This window comes from Homarus americanus, unplaced genomic scaffold, assembly GCF_018991925.1.
Source record: "Homarus americanus isolate GMGI-L3 unplaced genomic scaffold, GMGI_Hamer_2.0 scaffold51476, whole genome shotgun sequence".
NCBI lineage: Eukaryota > Metazoa > Arthropoda > Malacostraca > Decapoda > Nephropidae > Homarus > Homarus americanus.
In genome coordinates this window covers 1,097,491-1,119,070 of record NW_024736148.1, presented here as the reverse complement: position 1 = coordinate 1,119,070, position 21,580 = coordinate 1,097,491, and the positions used below count along the sequence as shown (strand labels likewise).

General features: G+C 45.6%; 1 protein-coding gene across 7 annotated transcripts in view; it reads right to left on the bottom strand.

Moving 5' to 3' along the window:
- The window catches only part of LOC121872017 (FERM domain-containing protein 4B-like), a 192,213-nt gene that overhangs the window by 53,009 nt on the left and 117,624 nt on the right, over positions 1–21,580 (bottom strand). Inside the window, exon 1 of one of the 7 annotated variants that reach the window (XM_042374654.1) lies at positions 16,794–16,899. The exons of 5 other annotated variants lie outside the window; for them this stretch is intronic. Coding sequence is in view for 1 of the 2 variants with exons in the window: in XM_042374653.1 (XP_042230587.1) it covers positions 1,158–1,160 (3 nt within the window). In the remaining variant the exon portion in view is untranslated. Of the gene's footprint in view, positions 1–1,157; positions 1,178–16,793; positions 16,900–21,580 lie in introns of those variants that run through there. One more of the 7 variants, XM_042374653.1, reaches the window with a different exon arrangement.

Sequence of the window (21,580 nt, the reverse complement as noted above, 5' to 3'; positions counted from 1 at the left end):
GGGATGGGGAGGAGGTGCAAGGTTAAAGGGGGGAGTTTGATCTGGGGAGATGGGGTGCTAGGTTGATCTGGGAGAGGGAAGGGGAGAGGGGGACTTGGTCTAGGGAGTGAGGGGGGGGGAAGGGGTGCTAGGCCGAGGTGGGGGGGGGCAATAGAAAACAAATGAAGATATAATTTAACAAGAATTATGGCCAACATAACACCTCACACCTGCCGTTATACAAATGAATCTACCTGGATTAACCTGAACTTAATCCAACGACATAACTTAACCTTAATCACTGATCATATTACTCCACTCTACTTGGCTCTACTTCTCAACCGTTAAATCACGTGGATATTAAACGTCTTGGAATGTGTGGAGTCTTGACAGAGGTTCCTTACGAGACGGTTCCTTTATGGTTAAGTTAGGTAGGTATGTTTGTTTATGTCTTGTGAATAAAGTTCGGTTATAGGGAACAAAAGCTGATCTTCTGACCCGGATTGAGCCAGACTGGGACAGAGGGGAGGGGGAGATGGAGGAGGACGTGAGATGAAGGGAGGTGTGGAGGAGAAAAGATAATGAATGAATGAGAGAAAAAAGAATGGAAAAGGTCAATAGGAAGATGTTGTACTTGGATTGACCCCCCTGGTACTGACTAGCGCACGCACGCACACACACACACACACACACACACACACCTGTATATAATTCTGGTTTTTAGTATTTTAGTCTAATTGTATTACCTCTCATTAACCTGTGTAATAACCTGTACTGTTATTGTTACCAGGTGTGTTATTATTATTGTTATGATTAGGGCATTTGGACCCCTTTATACTGATTGCCTTGTTATAACCTACCTATAATAACCATTAAACTGATGAAATGAAGTAATTATATCAACTCCTATAATATAAACGACTTCCTTCCTACTCTGGTGTAATTATCGGCAGTGGTATAATTTTTAAGTCATTTATACGTTGTTTTGTGCATTATAATCTCAGGTTAGATCATGTTATACAATATAAAGTTATCAGAAGTGAATGTTATAGAGTTCATGATAATTAGAAACACCTGATTGATGTGTTTTCACCTGATGATTAATTACCCTAATGCTTACCTAACCTCACCTATCATAACCTAATCTAACTCTCCTAAGCTTCACGAACCAAACTTACCATCTACACGACATTACCTTCCCACGCCTCTTCTGTCTACCGTGACCCGGCCTCTAAGGTCACACCCTTACATGGACCCTCAGTGACCTCTTCTCTAGGGTCAAAGGTCAGCTCCACCCATAGGTCACATGTCCAAATGGATGTTCGTGGAGGCCGAGAGGTTTATGGGAGGTCAGGAGATGTGGGGGATGAGGTTTATATGGGCGGCCACAGTGGGCGTGAGGCGGGAGATGCGGGCATGAGGAGGGAGATGGGCGGGATTGGTGGGCGTGAGGAGGGGTTTGGTGGGCGTGAGGCTGGAGATGGGCGGGCGGGGAGGTCAACAGCAGCAGCAGGAGAGGAGCGGCAGGTTGGTGGGGCCGCGGGCTGACCACATTCCTTACAGCGGTCAACAACAGCCTGCCCGCCCTGCCACACCACCACCACACCTGCCCGCCCTGCCACACCACCACCACACCTGCCCGCCCTGCCACACCACCACCACACCTGCCCGCCTTGCCACACCACCACCACCACACCTGCCCGCCTTGCCACACCACCACCACACCTGCCATTACCTAACCTTACATATATCTCTCACTGGCTTCCTCACTGTTCCTAATTCAGCACAACAAACTACCTTCCTCACCTGCTTGTGTCCACGTGAGAGAGAGAGAGAGAGAGAGAGAGAGAGAGAGAGAGAGAGAGAGAGAGAAAATCACACTTACACTTATGTCCTCCAATTAACTACAAGTGTTAAGTGAATCAATATTTGACACTTGAGGTTATGAAGAGTTTGTTACGAGTTACACCCGTGTGTGTAATTTCTCTTCCATATTTTACACAATTTATCACAATTTCTTTAACGGTATAATTTAATAAGATTCACTAATATATTTTACTTGATTTTTCTATTTCGTTTATTTCACTTTAATCGGTGTTGGTTTATTTACGTATTTTAAGTCTATATTTCTTTACCTAAAACATTATCATTAAATATATTATTACCTAAAATACTCTTTATATCACTTACCCAAAAAAAAACATTTATTCTTCACCGAGACAAAACAAATCAACATACACCAATAAGTTAATTTTCAGTTGGGTCCGGGCCCTTCCCCACCCCTTCCCTCAAGCACCTCAGCATGTGGTCGTGAAGCTTCTCAGACAGCGGTGAGATAGTGATCAAGCACACTGCATACTTCCCCTGGGAGAGAGAGAGACGGACTTTGCATAAACCACTCAAACGATAACTGTCAGCAATATAAACCAGTGTGTTTGATCGGATATTTATGTCGTTCAAGTATGGGTTAAAACAAATGTAAATATTGTTATTACGTCACTGGAGTAAGGTGGTGTGTGGTCGGGCCGGGAAGCACTGTCCAGCAGAGCACTGAACTTATGTGTGCCCTCAGCCACTCCCCGGGAGAACCTGAACCCCTCTCAGGTGAGCACTGAACCTAGTGAATATTGAGTGCCTTATGTGAGCACTGACTTCCTCTCGTGTGAGCAGTGAACCCAGTGAGCACAGTTACTTCCTAGATAAGCTCTGGTCCTTCATCTAGCGGGCTCTAGTATGTACAGGTATTGAGCCCCCCAGGTGAGCACTGTATCCCAACATACCCCTACTCACGTGAGCAGTGAATCCTCTCAAATAAACATTGACCCCAGGTGAGGGGCTCAGGTGAGGGGCTCAGGTGTAGGGGGTTGGGTTAGATGAGGAGAGGGGGTGAGGGGGAGGCAGGCCAGAACAGAGGTAAGACAGGGTCAAGCACCTACCCCCTCCCCCGTCAATATCTCCCCTCCCCTTTGCGCAACCATACCAGCCAGTTCGTAATGGGTGAGAGGAGAGAGGGGGTGAAGGGAAGAGGGGAAGGGATGGGAGAGGGATGTAAAGGAAGAGAGGGGAAAATGGGTGAGAGGAGGCATGAGGAAGAGAGAATTAAAGGGGAGAGAGAGAAGGAGATAAATGTAATACAAGGAGGATAGAGGAATTGCGATGCAGGAGAAACACCATGAGAGGACAAAAGAGGAGGAGGAGGAGAGAGCAGGAGGAGGAGAGGTAGTACAGGTATAAAGTTCCACCTTCAACACACTGCTCAAGAGACACAAGAACTTGGCTTTAGTTAACTCAGGTGTGTGTGTGTAAAGGTCGGCTGGCTGGTTCATGGTGTGGTCAGACCCTTACATGGTTTAGCGCCATCCTCCAATGTCATAAAACAGGTTAGGATTAGGTTGTAGTACACTTAAAAGTCTCGCCAGTTTGTTTACAATTAATTCCTCGTATTATAAATAAGGAATCTACACACGTTTCTCGAGCCAAGTTTCCAAATTCGCAAGTCATCTTTGTTTACATTGACCTGGGTTGAGTCTCGGTGTAATTTCGACTCCATTTTAACATACCATCATTCTATCGGTCTGGTAGTTAATTAGATACGTCCTTATATTGATAATTAGGTGAATATTTTAATTAACTAAGGTAAGACCGCGTGCCCAGGTGAGTAAAGGTCATCAAATCACATTCCTGGTTTATACTTGAGTCATGTTTCGTGAGGTCATGCTGCTCGGCCACCAGACAGACAGACATTAAATTACGTCATACACCTGTAAATTAATTATATCACGTGAGGCAGCCACCAGGTGTGTGTGTGTGTGTGTGTGTGTGTGTGATAGTAGGGGTGGGAGGTGTGGTAATAATAACAACAAACAAAACTACAATAATAACATAAAAAATACAACATAACAACAACAAGGTCAACGTACAACAATAACAACCCACTACGCAGTATCCCCCCCACGTCACAATACTCCAACGCTGCACCTGTCGTACCCCTCCCTCTCTCACCCCCTCACCACCACCACCACACCTGAATATTTCCTTTCCTCATCAACCTCTTTTTCCCTTCCACACGCCATCCTTCCCTCTTTCCCTCCCCTCTCCCCCTTCCTCATCCACGCATCTTGTCAAAATCTACATCTCCCCTCTTAATCCTTCTCTTCCCTTCCTCCTACCTCTCATATTCCTCCTGACCGTCTATCAACACCTCCCCCCTCTCCTCACACCTCATGCACCTGTTACCTCCCCTCCCCTCCCCTCCACCCACCCATCCACAAGGTAGCTACAGCCCCTCACATGTAGTTACGCCAGCCATACCATTATCCACACCACACCACACCATTATCCAAACCAGCCACACTACTATCAACACCACCATCCACACCAGTCACATACACTAACCACACCATGTATACAAGAGTAAGTGACGTCCTCCACACCCTGTCTCCCTCCCCCATGCTTCACCAGCCTACGTAAAGTATTAAAAGACTTAATATTAATAGTTTGGTGAACGTCAGGGAAAGTTTTGGCAAAGTATTAAGACTTGGAGAGAGAGAGAGAGAGAGAGAGAGAGAGAGAGAGAGAGAGAGAATAGTTTTAAGGACCTTGACAAGTTATTAATAGTTTCTGAGACGCAAGTGTGTGTGAAGGAGGAGGAGGAGAAAGAGGAAGAACAGGAGTGACATGACAACCAGGACAATGATCTTCCTCACATAATAAAGTTACCTTGGATAATTCTCACTCAGGTTGATGTGTCTCACCTTGACAGTCATACAGCCACCACCCATATTATCCCCAAGACACACATCTACACTTCCTTGAAACCCTTTACAAATACACCCACAACACCTGAAGTAATCAACACACACCTTTCAACACCTGGGAACACTGTAATACACCCAAGACACTTCCTTGTAATACACTAATATTCCCCAGTACAATACACCCAAGTACACTTAAGATTATTTGCCCTGAGAGAAAGAGTGTGTGTGTACCCAGAGTGTCGCCTGTAGGTGTTATAGACAGCTGTTTGTTTGCCTCAAGCACCTACACCCTCTCCCCCAACACCCTTCCCTCTGTCTCCCCCTCACACACCTGCCAAGAGAACTCGGTGGGAGGAAGGGGTGAGGAGGAGGGGGGGGTGAGGGGTGAAGTGTGTCTAGTCATGCCCTCACTTTTCTCCCCTAAACACAAACACATAAACACTCACGCAAGAAAACACTTCCATATAAACACACACACACACACACACACACGGGCCCCAGGGGTGTATCCTCCCCCGGGGGTTTACCTGCCACTTATAACCAGTTCTCTAGGTCAGGCCAAGATGCACACCTACATCACCACCTGTTGCCTTAATCAACCACTGACGTGTCCACAAATACCCACTGACATAATTATACGCTATTATCTAGTGCCAAGAACGCGCGCGCATACACACACGCGCTTGAGTTTTAGCCGGTTAGGAAGACACTGTTGGAGATAGTCACACAAGAGCCGGATACCGCTCAATGTATTTATACCAAACAGCCGGATGTAAGAAGGACGACAACCAGAGCAGGTGAGTCATCTATTACCGTGAGAACAAACCAGCCTTCACCTGTACACCACATCCACACCTGCGTCCTAACAATACACCTGTTACTCCTACACACTTGGCCATCCTAACACACCTGTAACTCCCACACCCATGAACACACCTGAGGTAATCCACAAAGCTTTAAATCACCTCCAATCCCCTAATCACTACACAACCTCCAGTGATTGACTCTACATAACCCCAGTCGTGTAGATTATCCAGAGCGAGTGTACTTGACTGTAGTACACTGTATACTCTCACCTAGGGGCTGTGTATGTCACGCTAGGCAGGATAGGTGACCCAGGTAGGGGGGTTAACCTTATATCATTAATGAATACAGAAGTGATGTACAGGTAACGTAAACACAGGTAACCTTTCTGAGTTGTAATGTCTAATCTTACATTGCTCCAGTTTGTCATCTTAAATAATGTACAGGTACCACCATAAGACTGAGAGGAGCCACCAGGTGATACACAGGTAAGCTAGCAGTGAGGAGGAGGAGGAGGAGGCTTCAAGCGACCTTGGCCTGGCCATCACCACCTGACCGACGCACCTTTGTTACCTGTAGAAGGCCTCCTGGCGGGGCTCTCCTCTCTGCCCCCGCGACTCTGACCACACCCACACCCCTCCACCAACTGGGGGAGTGTGGGTGATGCATTACACTGTTGCTACTCGCTCCCAGCACCCACTTGTTGCCACTAGAGTTGAGGAGAGCACCTAACTCACCTGTGTGTCTAGTCTACAATGGTAAGTCTTTTCTTACACGTCAGATGGTGAACTAGGGAGGTTGTGAGAAAATGATTCACATAATCATGATCTACCTATATAATTTATTAGGATGTTAAAACTAAGATACAGAATATTTAAGTAACGAGAGTGCATGGAGATATACACACACACACGACCAAAATTAGTGAGCACATGTAGTAGTAGTAGTGGTGGTAGTAGTGCATGCCAGCTGAGTGTCTCACCCTCACACCTGACCAGCTGTTTGGTCTGACTGAGTCACCCTGACCCCCCCCCCTCCCTCACCACTACCCAGCGTCACTCTTTCCACTCTGCTACACCACACTACCACCACATAAGAGATATATTAACACCACATAACTTTCTACCACAGCCAACACCGCAAACAACACATCAAATTACCTTCCTAACCACACACTACACACGACACACACGCACACACACACACGCACTTCATTACTAGTCACTGATATGATGTTTAACTCATAATTCATACTTCAATTACTCTCTCAAACTCATTAATATTATTGACACAAATAAAAACAAGATTATTAAATTTACAAACTCATCTTTACAAAATAATAAAAACCTGCTGTGAGTTCCCTTGTTCTCTCCTGCACCAGGCATCACCAGTCATACACACGGGTTGGTGACAACTGTTGACTGCTAATGTGTGTGTGTGCACCACTTGCCCAGGTAATAGGTATTGTCACCATGATGGATTACCGTAGTGGTGATAGTTGGTGAAGGCGGGCAAGGGGACGCCTCGTTGAATATATATGACAGTGACTGATCAACCCGTGTGTGTGTGACCCTGGTGGATGTTGGTGATGCAGGTCAAGCTACAGGTCCAGCAGGATGGAGGAAGACGCTACAGGACGCCACTGGACCGTCCTACGTGACCTGCATTAAATGAACCCCTCCAGTTTACCTTTTGTCTATTGTGTCTACCTGAGTACAGTAGGGAGCTGATATGTGCTGTCCAGTATATGCTCTAAGAGACTAAATCACAGTTAATGGTTAGGTTGGGTATAACAGACTCGTGAGAAATACTATACAAACTATATATACCTTGATGGCTTAATGGTTCATGGATGACCAAACACGGAGGTATAGATACGTTCCCACGGTGTGTTGAGTCGTCTCTTCCTCCTCTCTACTACACCTTTATCTCTGTGTCCTCTATACACCTGTCATATATACCCGTGTTTCATTAGCGATTACACCTGTATATCACGATTCCCGGGTACACACACACACTCACACAAACACACCCTACACTTTCTTCCTTCAATTCCACCAATCTCAATTCTGTATTCCTCATGAAAGAATGAAAGAACTCCGCACTTCCTTCACCAGCCACAGACAACCCCCCCCCCCTCCCCTTTCTTTCCTTCCTGTACTGAGCCAGGTAAGTTTCCTCAGGTGAGCCCAGGTGAAGCAGGTTGTTATTACTGGGTTGTAAGCAGGTGGGAACAATGCTCTTGATGATCAGGTTGTATTGAGGGAACTTGGGAGGGGAACAGGCAGTGTGTGGGAGAGGCTGAAGGGGTGGAGGAGAGGAGGTCCCGGGATCATCAACAGGTGAAGGGGTAAATAGACAGGTGTGTGTGTGTGTGTACCTGGGGATCGTGAGAGAGAGAGAGAGAGAGAAACAAAAGTCTCTCTCTCTCCCGTCCACTGCCACACCCTCCTCCTCCTCCTCCTCTAGACCCTTACATAACAAACGCTGTAAAATCAACTGTAACGAACAAGACAAATCACCAGCCATAACACGCAGTAACAGCGTCACAACCACCTGCAACAGATTCTTAACGGTGATAACGGCATAATGACGTCAACCGGTGTTATCGTTATCTTGTACACCGGCAGTGGTGACGGTGTAAGGGTAGATCTACAGGGGTGATTGGTGTGTTCCTCCCCCAGCAGGAGTAACGTCGGGAGGAGATCCTTAAGGTGATCACAGGAAGTCTCTGATAAGCCTCTCTCTATCTCTCCTTATCGTCAACACCTTCTTATCTTATCATCACCACCACCATCACCCAACCAATCATAAACAAAGGACAAACAAAACCTACAAAAAAATTAAGCTTTATCTTCCCAAATTAAGCTTCGGTCCCATCCTCTCTGACCGCCTCAAGCTGCATTACTTAACACACACACACACACACACACCCACACACACACACAGTCTCCCTGCCTGAATATTGATGTTTTTTCCTTCCTGTCATATGTCAACACAGCGAGCAGCACGAGAGATGAATAACCAAATTAACACTTAAAGATACTTGCCACATGACCTATTATCCCACACTCTTATTTTCTAGTCATTTCTTATAATAAAAACCCAGACAAAATATAAATTGAAGCGATTTTAATATTTTTTTGTTAGGTTACTTTTGTTATATATTTTTATCATGTTAAATTCATTATAGAGTTAGTTCTCAGAGGGAGTTGAAACCTATACTCGTTCTCTTTGTGGTGTTGAGGAGCCTTAAAAGTTCTCAGAAGGTTCAAAGGCTCATAATAAGTTCTCGAATAAGAGTTATAAAGTATGTTCAAGTTCCCTCAGTCACATTATCTCACGGTAAAGTTTCTTACAGTAGAGTTGAAGGACACATGGGGCAGCAGAGTCAGATGAACATGTGGTGAACTCTCATGTTTTACTGCCTCATTTGGGCACGTTACGTCACCTCTCACACACAGGGGCCCAATATGGAGACCTTTAAACAGTGAATATAAACAAAAAACAAAAGAACACATCAGGTCATGGGCGATACATCTTTTCTTCTTCAATTTAACTAACCTGAATAACTTAATGAAGGATAATAATTACCTCACAACACACCTGTATATACCTGGAGACTGTTTATCTACCTGGTGTTAATGGGACCCTCAATCTACCTTAACCCAATCTACCTTAACCTAACCATTCATACTGTGGTCCCGTCATCCCTAAGCCTTAACCTTATATAAATAACTCTCACTACCTGGTCTAACATCACCTGTAAGATCTTGTTTACACTCTCAGTCTCACTATTCAATACTGCACTTTCTTACCTTAACTGATACACCACCCATGAAGGAACACTGTATCTCTGTAACCTAAACACTGTAACAGGTTTAAAAGTACAGTACACATATATAATTGTTCCTCACTGCCCCCCCCCCCTTAAGCTCACATACGGAGACAAGATTGGATTGAATTTAGTCGTAAACAAAGCATCTTACACAGGACGATTTAATGGTACTACTAGACCGCCCTCTGGTGGTGATGTTATGAACCACACACAACATCTACCTGCGGGATACAACGCGTTAAAATACCTGAGATGATCGAGAGGACCGTAAAGTTTACACACACACACACACACACACACAGTCCATCGTTATTAAAAGACCAACAACATTTTAAAACCCGTCAACAATAGCCATCAGTGACCAGACACACACACACACCACCGGAATGTGCTTTAAAAGGCCTCAAGACACAGTGAGAGACGAGGAACCTTACCCAAACATTTTCCTTGGCCTCCTTGGTCGAGGGGAAAAAAACAGAGGCGCATCAAAGGCCTCCCCCGACCACCATCAGTTGTGAGGCTGACAATGGCGGGCGGCGGGCGCTTCCTGTTAATAGATAAACTTCCCAGTTGTAACGCCGTGAAAGATGATCACCGAGGACCCGCGCACAATGAGCTGCTCAACTGCCGACGGCCCCGCAGGAAACATCTTTTTACACGTCCACCAAAAACTGACCCGGTGGAGAGGTGCCCGATTCTCTTCGCCAGGAGGGATGAAGGTGGCGCTCTCATGGGAGGGGAAGGATGGTGAGAAGCCGGAACAGGTACACAAGAGGAAGGGAAGAGGATGAGGGACGGATGGAGGAGAGAGAAAGAAGGGTGGGAGGGAGAGAGAGAGACGGGGGGCGGCGGCCATCATCCATAAGATCCCAAATAAAGGACAAGAAAATAGTTGGAGCTTTGTATCCTCCCACTGCCCCCCCCCCCCCTATAGACCGGCGCCAGGGGCAAGATAGGCCCATACCACATACACACACACACAAGCTCACAATACACCTTCAATATAAATGCATTGAGAGAAGAACTCTAGACCTCAAACACACTCACACACATCCTGGCACCTGATGAACGATAGTGCCCGTATCTGAAGCTTCCACCTACCTCAGTGGAAGGAAGAAGCCCCCCCAAGGAGAAAAATTCACCTGATTCCGGACCCAGAAAGAAACCCGACCCCCTCCCCCTCGATACCCACACCCAAGACCCCCCACTCCCCCCAAAAAGGAAACAAATAGGAAAAAGAAAAATCAAGAACTCGAGAAAAGGAAAATAAAAGACCCGTGAAATTTGGAGAAAAAAAAAGACTCGGATGAACCAGAAAACCAATCAAGTGTGAATAGGGGCTCAGGAGTGACGTTTAAATGGCTGATCAAAGAGGGGCGAGACGGGGTGGGGCAGGGCAGGGCAGGGCAGGGTGGGGCAGGGCAGGTCACATAACAGGTAGGTAGGCAGGTCCAGACATCAACTCTCTCAATGGATAAAAACCTGATATCATTTGTAATGGAGAAGGAAAACCGTTACCGTTATAGGCTGTGGAAGTAACGATTCTACTCTGCCGGTAACGTAACGGAGGGGGGGAGGGCTTCGATCGTCTGGAAGGAAGAACTTGAAGACTATTGGGTGAAAGAAAAACTAAAAAAAAAAGAGGAGGATTTAATCGGGTGGAAATGTATACTGTGTAGCCATTACCCCAACAGGTGTGGTCGTCGGTGGGGGGGGTCGTCGGTCGGTGGGGGGGTCGTCGGTGGGGGGGAGTCGTCTAGGAGGTACAGGTACACGACCAACCTGTTCACCTGGTAGAGATTAGGTCGACTGGATGTATCGATTAAATCCGATCGACGTGAAGGTAACATACGAATCTAGTCTAGTAGAAATATCGGTCGAATCTGGTCGGCATTTACACCCCTAAAACCGTACGTTAATTTTCCCTCTGAGTAAATTAACCACGTACGACTAACGGACCCACGTACACTACAGCCCAAAGTCGACGAATTATAAAGTACAAAATTACACAATATAAGTAAGCCCATCCACTTAGCCACATAAAGTAAAAAGTATAAGTATTTTTTTAAGACTCTGGACCCAAGGCGATTATAAGTAACGACCAAGACTTAACTTAAGACATTTTATAAAGAGACGTAAGGTTTTTTATGATAGGATGAACAGAAGAAAGAATAGGTCTTTTATATACGTTGTTTCGTACACAATGTTTGACGTCTTCATCCTGGGAATAACAGAAGGGGTTCATACCTGTGACTAGGGGTTGTTACTATTCCTGTTAATGAGTTTGTTACTACAGGTGAGTAATATAGCCCCCACCTCACCCTGCCCTGCCTCGCTCCTCCCCGCCCCACCTCACCCTCTTAGTAAAAATATCTTTCACGGGTTGGCAAAAAATTGGCACAACCTCCACAAGAGATGTTAATGACTCTCTGGCAAAATACACACCACTAGTGAGGGAGTGTGGTGAGAGGCGAGGTGATCCCAGTAGTCAAATAAAGGGGAGAAAATGAGAGGTCTTATAATGTAATGTGGCCCCCAACCCTCACACACACACACACACACACCTGAGAGTAAAGAAGCTACAATTAAACGCCCTAATATACCTTTAACATACAGGTAATATACGTACTTGGTATACACAGGTGACTCGTATACACACACATGACTGTATTTCTTCCTGTATATTAACGCTCTATACTGTCCTTGTTACCTTCCCTGGAAACGTTTTAAAAAGGTGACAATAAAAAGTTAACCTGGCCACAAAGGAGTCCTGGGGGGTAATACCTGTTGATCCTTGGCCCGACCACAGTAAGCCTGATTTGGTCCTACCTGTCCCGCCCCGTACAGGTGAGCCCACATACAAACACACACACACACACACATATACCACACACACAACACACACCCTTTTCTCCCAGGATACAAACAGACATAGTACACGACCAGTAGGGGAAAAAAAATACTTCAATATTTCCCAGGATGAACAACGACGTACCAACACAAATTACACAAAAAAAACGAAGGGGGCGGGGGAGATGCCAACCAACCGTGTGATTACTAATACACCAATCACAACCACTCATAACCATTCACAACCAATCAAATACTAACAAAGCCATTCAACACTTAGCTATGACTTAATGGCTAATGATAACTTGTTTTTAGTAATAAGTGTCTGACATGACTAATTAGATCACCTGACGTATCACCACCTGAGCGGGGGGGGAGGGGGTGATTAGGTTAGCGCTAGGGTGGTTAATCTTCAGGTGCTCCGACTCCAGGTGACAGCAAGGGGGGGGCTTCTGTCACACCGACCAGCTGGAGTACCGGTAAATATTACAAGGCTTCAACACGACACTTGATCATACTGTACCTGCCGTCCGTCTGTCTGTCTGAACTACACTTTATATATTCAGTATTATTCACCTGACGACGTATTAAGCCACCATCATCATCGTCATCGTCATCCAGGTGAAGTATTACCGGTCTGGGCTTCACCTGTTGTACGCGTTAACACTGTACCATTATACCTGAAGAGTCTTAATTACTCCACAAAAACCTTGGTCTACTGTAGCCCTGATAATATCCCCCAACGCTAGTCTATAATTCTCTACATAATAATTACGAGTGGATATATATAATTTAAAAAGTGCGGTTCAGGAGTTATAGACGGAGGGATATTTTGCATCCTACAGACAGACACACATACAGAGATAGACAGATAGACAGACAATACGGAGACAGAGACGGGCAGACAGACAGACAGACACACAAGGTTGTCATATAGTAGAAAGCTGGGAAGAAAAACGAACACGCCAACTTAGAAAGCGAGACACGAAGCTGTAGCGAGTCAAAACAGCGAGAAAGTTTTTAAGAGGTTCGGAACCCAGGAGAGAAGTACCCACAGAAAACGAAAAACTGATCATCAATAACTTTTACAGAGAGAGAGAGAGAGAGAGAGAGAGAGAGAGAGAGAGTTATGATGACAGGTCCTTCCATACAAGACCCCAAGACACTATTGTTTCGGAGTAACAAACGCTGACACCTCCACCACGACCCCCCCCAACCACTAGATGGGGGCTCCTCTGTCCTTCCCCCCCTCTCTTCTCTACAGCCTTCATCCCATCAGCGTAAATGGGTTTTTGCCAGTCACTATGGTTTGTTTCCTCAGATGGCTAGGGTCGTTTAGTGGTGTTCCTCAGGGTATAGAAGGTAATGTTTTGTTTCTGTCACCTGTTAGTTTCACACGAGGAGAGGTACACCTTAGTCGACTGCATTATCATGTGTCATGGGAAACATTATGTATTTTGTGATTCTAACCAATAACTAATGCTAAAGGAATGTATCGAGTTAGTTATGCTAGTATTTATTTTTGACGAGCCAGTTAAGCGTTCTTGTTTATTCAGGTATGAGGAGTATTCATAGTTACGAATCCTTAACAATCTGAGACCTTGAATTACCCACAAGAAATCTTTATACTCACACCTGAATTCCTGATCACCTGTTGACATTGATTACCCCAGGGATACATTCCACCTCAAATATGTAACATCGATACCGCCAACTACACAGACACTACACCTACTGCACCACTACACCTCTACACCACTACACCCACACCATACACCACCACCCTACCTCACCACTACACCTACTGCACCACTACACCTACTGCACCACTACACCTCTACACCACTACACCTCCACACTCCCTCGAGGACTACATACTGTACACCAACTACACTAAATCTCACATAATGGTCTCCAGCCTCCCCCAATAGCCACACCTTCGCCGCTATTTTATTACCTTAAAATTAAACCTCCACTCTCACACTCACCCAAGGACCAACTACACTCCACCTCACACTCACTCAAGGACCAACTACACTCCACCTTTTACTACCACACCATCCACCTTAACCACACACAACCTCACCTGGATATTATACAGGTAACAAAAAGTAATCAGCCACAGAGTTAGTCTATTAAGAGGAACCTGTTAAACATCACCAATAAACACAAGAGATAACATCCAACCTTCGCTCGTTAACAACATCTTGACTACTACTCCGGGTTATCAGGGAGCCATTATAAGTGAACTAATTTCGGCGTCTAACCTAACTTAACCTAACACCGTCAACTAACCTAACTTAACGTAACACCGTCAACTAACCTAACTTAACCTAACACCGTCAACTAGCCTAACTTAACCTCAATGCTAACCTAACCCTCCTCCCACAAGAAGCATTAGGGTGCTTAATCTTCAGGTGAAATAAGCTGGGATGCCTAATCTCCAGGTAACTATATAATTAAAAAATACCTTCGTTTTCTTACCTAAATCTATGAAAATTAAAAAAAATACAATACTAGTCCTCAAAAGCCTAAAACCAAATTAAAAAAATAATTATGGATCTCAGTTTAGCCACTTAACTTTGAGGCAACTGAACGGTTTGATTTTCCCGGCGTTAAATATTTCCATAAAAAAAACGAGGGCAGGTACAGCCTAGCCACTCAGGGACTAAAGATACACACATAAACTCCTCTGTGTGTGTGTGTGTGTGTGTGTGTGTGTGTGTCCTTACTTAATCTACACGACAAACACTCACCAAGTTCACTGAAGCAAAACTATTTATAACTCGATTAAAGTAATTTATAAGAATCAGTCATAATATACGTCATATCTGGTCTACTTAAACAAACCTAACCTTGAGAGAGAGAGAGAGAGAGAGAGAGAGAGAGAGAGAACGACGAGATACCTCAAGGGGAGAGTCCCAGGGAATTTGGAAGAAGTGTCCCTTCTCACCCTGGCCCAGCAGATACGTCAATCTTCAACACTTTTTAGATTTTTTCGGGTCACCTGAAGAATCACCACCCCCGCTTATGTTCACCTAAAGATTAATCACCTTAATCTGTCCTAATCTCACCCCCAAATAGTGTTAATATGGTTTAATCTTGGGTGAAAATAAGCCGGGGTGGTAATTTTTCAGGTGGTCATTTATAATTATATAATGTACAGGTATATACTCTTATGTAATTAATTGTCAAAGTAGTCACAGGTCGTCTGGCATTACTGAGAACACCTGAAGCTTTACTAATTATTACTAAGTGTTTTAAAGGCTATAAGGCGTTTGAGAAATTAAGTGACTCGATTACCTGCTAACAACTCAAACTATTTTATAAAACTGTGAAGAAATAAAATACTCTTAAGTAAATCAAAGAGCAATGAAGAAAGTCTCGTAACCCCCCCCCCCGGCAAGCTGATTATAATCAAGCCAAGCGAGTAAAATCCCTCCCTGACAGACAGCCGTACAACACAACCTAATTCTAGACATCACAAGGTTCACCCGATACACTAGTGGCCAACAACAACAACCACCACCACTACCTCGCTAAACACAACAACAACTACCCCCCCTTCCTTGACCGTCAGTAGAAAGGTTAATGGGACACACTAGGGCTCACACACCTGATCCACGACACGCCTGTTGCTCCAGCTGCCACCACACGTAAATAACAAACACAGACATCTACATAGTCTCTCCCTTGACAGTGTTGTGCTATCTTGCCTACACTATCAGCCTCTCTCTCTCTCTCTCTCTCTCTCTCTCTCTCTCTCTCTCTAGTGAAAATATTAACCCACACAGTTCTTTAATCAGCGTATGAGAGTTAGCAACGTTTCTGAGTGGTGATTTATCCATAGAAACTAATGGTTGCATAGTTAATAAGGGGGGGGGGGGATTCAAACTGTTGCATAGTTAATAAAACAGTTTATCTTCGTCTATAAATTGTGCAACTCGACCTCACCATTAGCAGTTGCATTACCTGGACAAGTACTGCAACAGATAGATGCTGTATGACCGAAGCACCATCACCACGACTCATAACAAGCCAGACCTGATCACAGAGGCCAAGTCTTCAACCAGTCACTAACCTAATCTTACCACCAGAAGGTTTACAAAGTGCCCAGAACGATCTCACAACTAGAGTAATCAAGATGCCGACATGAAGACACACACTACGTACACACACACCACCACGCACACCACCACACACCACCACACACACACTCACTCACCACACACACACTCACTCACAGCCAGTTTAATGATGAGGTAAATATCTCAAGGTCTTAATAACTGCCACAACGCTGACTCTTGAACACACGGATGCTGTTCTTATCTCGGAAAATGTAAACAATTAAAACTACAAAACATAACCTCAACAGCGTCTTGAATCCTTCACATTATTGTTGTAACGAATGTGACGTGAGTTGATAAAAATATGTAGGTAAACAAACATATTAATTTGAATAAAGTAAGTCCTGTAGGCCTCACGTCCCATGTTACCTGCCTGAAACAATCACACCTGGTGTAGGCCTAGCCAGACAGTCACCACCATACGTGGCCCTCACACACCGGCTTAAGTACTGTACAAGATGTTTGGTGCAGCGGTGAGTGACACAGGTAAGTTAGTTGTCCGGCCGTGTGGTACAGTACTCCAACAGGGATAGCCCCGGGCAGTACTCACCTCAGAGTCCACTCCCCAACACACTTCTTAAAAACTCCTCCTCCTCGCTCGCTTCATGTCAACACAACACACTTATTTACCTCCACTCTCACTAACCCAACACTCGGGTATTATAGTCTGTATGGAGTACACACGGAGTTAACACCAGATTATTGTCAACTGTTTACAGAAGTGCGACGGAGCGCACCCACACACACACCCTCCCCGTTCACTGGTCCAAGTCATTCTGAGGAGGCTAGTCACTTTGGCGCGCACTCTGCCTCAATGCCACTTCGTATATATTCTCACAATAAATATATTCCACACTTACAATTTTTTTCCCACTGGGCTTAAACCATTTACTATGTCGAGGTAGATTTATATAATAGAAATAATACCAAATAAAGGTGTAAGTTATTATCCATTAACGTAATATCTGAGAGCGTGGAGGAACCAGCGTCTGCGGTCAGGGAGGGAGGGAGGTAGGGGGAGGAGGGATGCGGAATGAGTAACCACTTGTTCCAGACCTGATCTCCCAAGCATTCATTCTTGATACAATCCTCCACATTCTAGTCAACCACCTTCCATTCCACCAAGGTTAAGGCCTCACAGGACGCTCACACCATAAGCCTACCAACACCTCAACCACGGAAAGACAACAAAAGATTTTAACGAACAACTTGACTTATGTGGAAAATGCCAGACATGCAGCCTCGTTTTTTTTCCCTCACCATATCGTCACCAAACAGGAACTGAACTAATTCACTCCGCCGTACAAATTCACGGAAACCTCGGCCTAAGCTGACAAAACTCCACAGGAATCTTAAACCTTGTGAGTCTGTAGCCACTCCTCCCGACCCCAGCTCCACACCTCCATACACACACACACACACACACCTGTCTGCGAAAACGCTATTGTACATCTCCTTCAAACCTCCCAGGCCGTCACTGTACACCTCCGTCAGTAGACATTAGTTAAAAACACCTCATCTACCTGTGCATCAAGAGTGAGAAAAATGGGATGGAATTCTATGAGTGAGATTGAGGATACGAGTGAGGACGGCGGCCGAGGTTAAACCCAAGCCGGAGCCAAGTGAAGGAACGGGAACTGTGCTTATGCCCCGCGGATGCCCAGCCAAGAGAGAGAGTGAGAGAGAGACGCTGCCCCTACCTTACCTCCACACCTGACCACCCCTTACACTCCCACCCTCACTCCACACTCCCAACTACTACTCCTAACATAACACATAACCTAGACAGACAGACAGGCACGCACGCACGCAGGCACACACACGCGACACACAGGTAGTGGGCAGCAAAAATATTACATATTCTTCCCCGTAAGGTTAGAGACTACGCCCAGGGGATGATGTGAGTGGTCCAGTCAACCCCCTCCCCCCTCTCTCTCCCCCCACCCTACGTTCCTCCTCCTCCTCCTCTAACCCTACCCTTGCCTCCTGCAGTCCCTTACCCTATCCCTGACTCTCCTTCTCACCTTACCCCTGCCTCCACTCCTACCCTATCCCTACCACCACTCCTCGTCTCACTCCATCACGCACTTTTAAACTTTTACACCAAATACAACATTACTCCCACTCCACTCTACAATACTCGGCTGCTGCTCGTCACAACATTACTCCCCACTCCACTCTACAATACTCGGCTGCTGCTCGTCACAGCAATACTCCCACTCCACTCTACAATACTCATGCTGCGTCACAACATTACTCCCTCCACTCTGTCTCGGCTGCTACTCGTCCTGCTTATTACTTCCACTCACTCTACAATACTCGGCTGCTGCGTCACAACATTACTCCCACTCCACTCTCTACTCGGCTGCTGCTCGTCACAACAATACTCCTCCACTCTACAATACTCGGCTGCTGCTCGTCACAACATTACTCCCACTCCACTCTACAATACTCGGCTGCTGCTCGTCACAACTCCCAATAAGACTGACCCGCCATTAGTCTCGGTGTATTGTTTCATTATCTGATATTCGATAACTGGGGTAATTTTTTATTTAATTTTATAGAGCTGCTGTAGTTATATTCTTGTGAGGGAGGAGGTGAGAAAGGGAGGGGAAGAATTCAGGAGAGAGAAGGGGAGGGGACCTATATTTTCCTGTTCTATGTGCAAAAAGTAGAAATGAAGTCGATAACCAAGCCTTCAAAGTGCTTGTTAAGTTTTAGTGCATCTGTCTGTCGGTCCGGTCGATTCGGTCGTGAGGAAGGCGGCTGTCCACTCTAAGGCTTCACCTCCTCCTCCTCCTCCTCCTCCGCCTCAAATTAAGATTCTCAGGCTTCTTCTTGCCCCAGTTAGACTTTGGGACGAGACGGCGTCCCCTCCCTCCACCAGGCCAGTTCAAGGGTAGGTTAAGACACGTCCTCCAGGCCAGAGAGAGAGAGAGAGAGAGAAACAGAATCCAGTTGGACATACGTAATGTCTCACCAATAAGAGAAAAAAAATCAAGCACATTAATTTCTAGAGAATCGGGCCGAGAACTTGAACCTCCAGCCTCTCTCACACACACACACACACACACACACACACACACACACACACTAATAATCTCTTGGGCAGTAGGAAAGTTTACCAGAGGACAGTCATACGAACACTACTGCCACGCCACAAGACGCCCGGGCAGTTACACACACTAGTACATGTGCTAAGGTCTCTTCTGTCCTGTTAGTACAATATTCGGAGCACCTGAAGATTAGACACCCCAGCTTAGTTCACTTGAAGATTAGACACCCCAGCTTAGTTCACTTGGAGATTAGACACCCCAGCTTATTTCACCTGATGATTAAACTCCCTAACGTTACCTGAGAGGGTATGGTTAGGTTAGGTCATGTCAGTTTATTTAAGTGTTAAGGTTGTTAATCATCAGGTGCACTAAGCTGGGGTGTCTAATCTCCAAGTGAACTAAGCTGGGGTGTTTAATCTTCAAGTGAACTAAGCTGAGGGTGTCTAATCTTCAAGTGAACTAAGCTGAGGGTGTCTAATCTCCAAGTGAACTAAGCTGAGGGTGTCTATCCAAGTGAACTAAGCTGGGGGTGTCTAATCTCCAAGTGAACTAAGCTGAGGGTGTCTAATCTCCGAGTGAACTAAGCTGAGGGTGTCTAATCTTCAAGTGAACTAAGCTGGGGGTGTCTAATCTCCCCCCCAAAAATTCCATCTAACAAATCAAGCTTGACGTAACTAGATATTAGGAGTTATTTAAAGTAACTAGACCCGGTGGCGTTCTGTCCTCTGTTATTTAGCTCCGATGAGATTCTGTTTTGAGGTAAATTGTTCTGTACTTTTTACCTCACTGACAGTTCACCTGGTACCTGAAAATAAGCCAGGTAACCCACACCAGTTCTTGGCAACACTCTGGGTGTGTGTAGAAGCTTGATATCACACCAAATATTCTCTCTCTCTCTCTCTCTCTCTCTCTCTCTCTCTCTAGAGCTAATTGTATGTTGAAATACCTGCGCTGGAAATTCTTTGGTTACCCTACAGTATATGTCAGAAGGTTCATTGGATAGGATTGGTTGGGTTGGGTAGGATAGAGGTTAGGTTAGGTTAATTCAGACCCTCACACTACCACTACACCGTCAGGATACAGACGAGCGTCCCTTATATTGCTTTAGGAAATATCCGCTTGACTTGTGGTGACTGTTTTCTGAGAACCTCGTCCCCGTCAGAAGCCTGTGTAACGTAGGGCCTTCCTTCAGGAGACACAGAGGGAGAGTTGATGACTTGTCCATGTTGAGGGATTGATGTCCGTACACACACACACACACACACACACACACACACACACACACACACACACACACACACACACAGAGTCTCAATATCTCTTTAAGTCATCATAAACGTCACAAGATTCACACTTGACGAGATAATCAACACCCTCTACTCTCCACACCTAATACTCCTACCCTTCCCTCCATTCCTCTCCCTCCCTCATCCTTCCCTACCCCTCCCTCACCACATCACCCAGGTCCTATCCTAAACTCTACCCATACCATCCCAAACAGGCCAGCCTATCACCACCATCCATCACCAAATCCAACACAACGAGCCCCACCCATCACCATCTATCACCATCACAACCCAGCATCATCCCCACTCCCTTCACCATAACCGAGTCACCATCACCACCATATCTTATCCTCACATGGTAGACAATGGATTGACTAATGGTTGTTTACATTCGTCTGCTTCCTTCACTTCAATAACAACTTCTTTGCCTGAGTACAGTTATTTAGGGGTTCTGTTTGGCAGTTCTAGATTATATTGAACAGTGCCTTTGTTACGTGTGAGTTTAGCTGTGTATTACCGTTAGGCTGAGTCATAAGGGCAGCTCTCCCAGTTCTCCCAGCTCTCCCAGCACACCCAGTTCTCCCAGTTCTCCCACAGACAGTGTTGAGAGCCGTCAGTGTAGATGGTCTGTGTGATGGTGTTTTGTCTATAGGTTATGTGTGTGGTCAAGAGCTCTCACTTCGGCGGTGTGTAGTGAGGTAGAGGTTGTGCAGTGAAGTCATTTGGGCGGGTGTGTGGGTTGTGATCGAAGGGGGGATTGTCCGCCAGGGTAGCTATGTACAGGTTGTGTAGTAGAGAGATATATCATGTGACCGCTATAGACTAAGGTTAGGATATAAGTACCTCTGGCAGTGAAGCCCTTCTGCAGAGGTGAGTAACATAT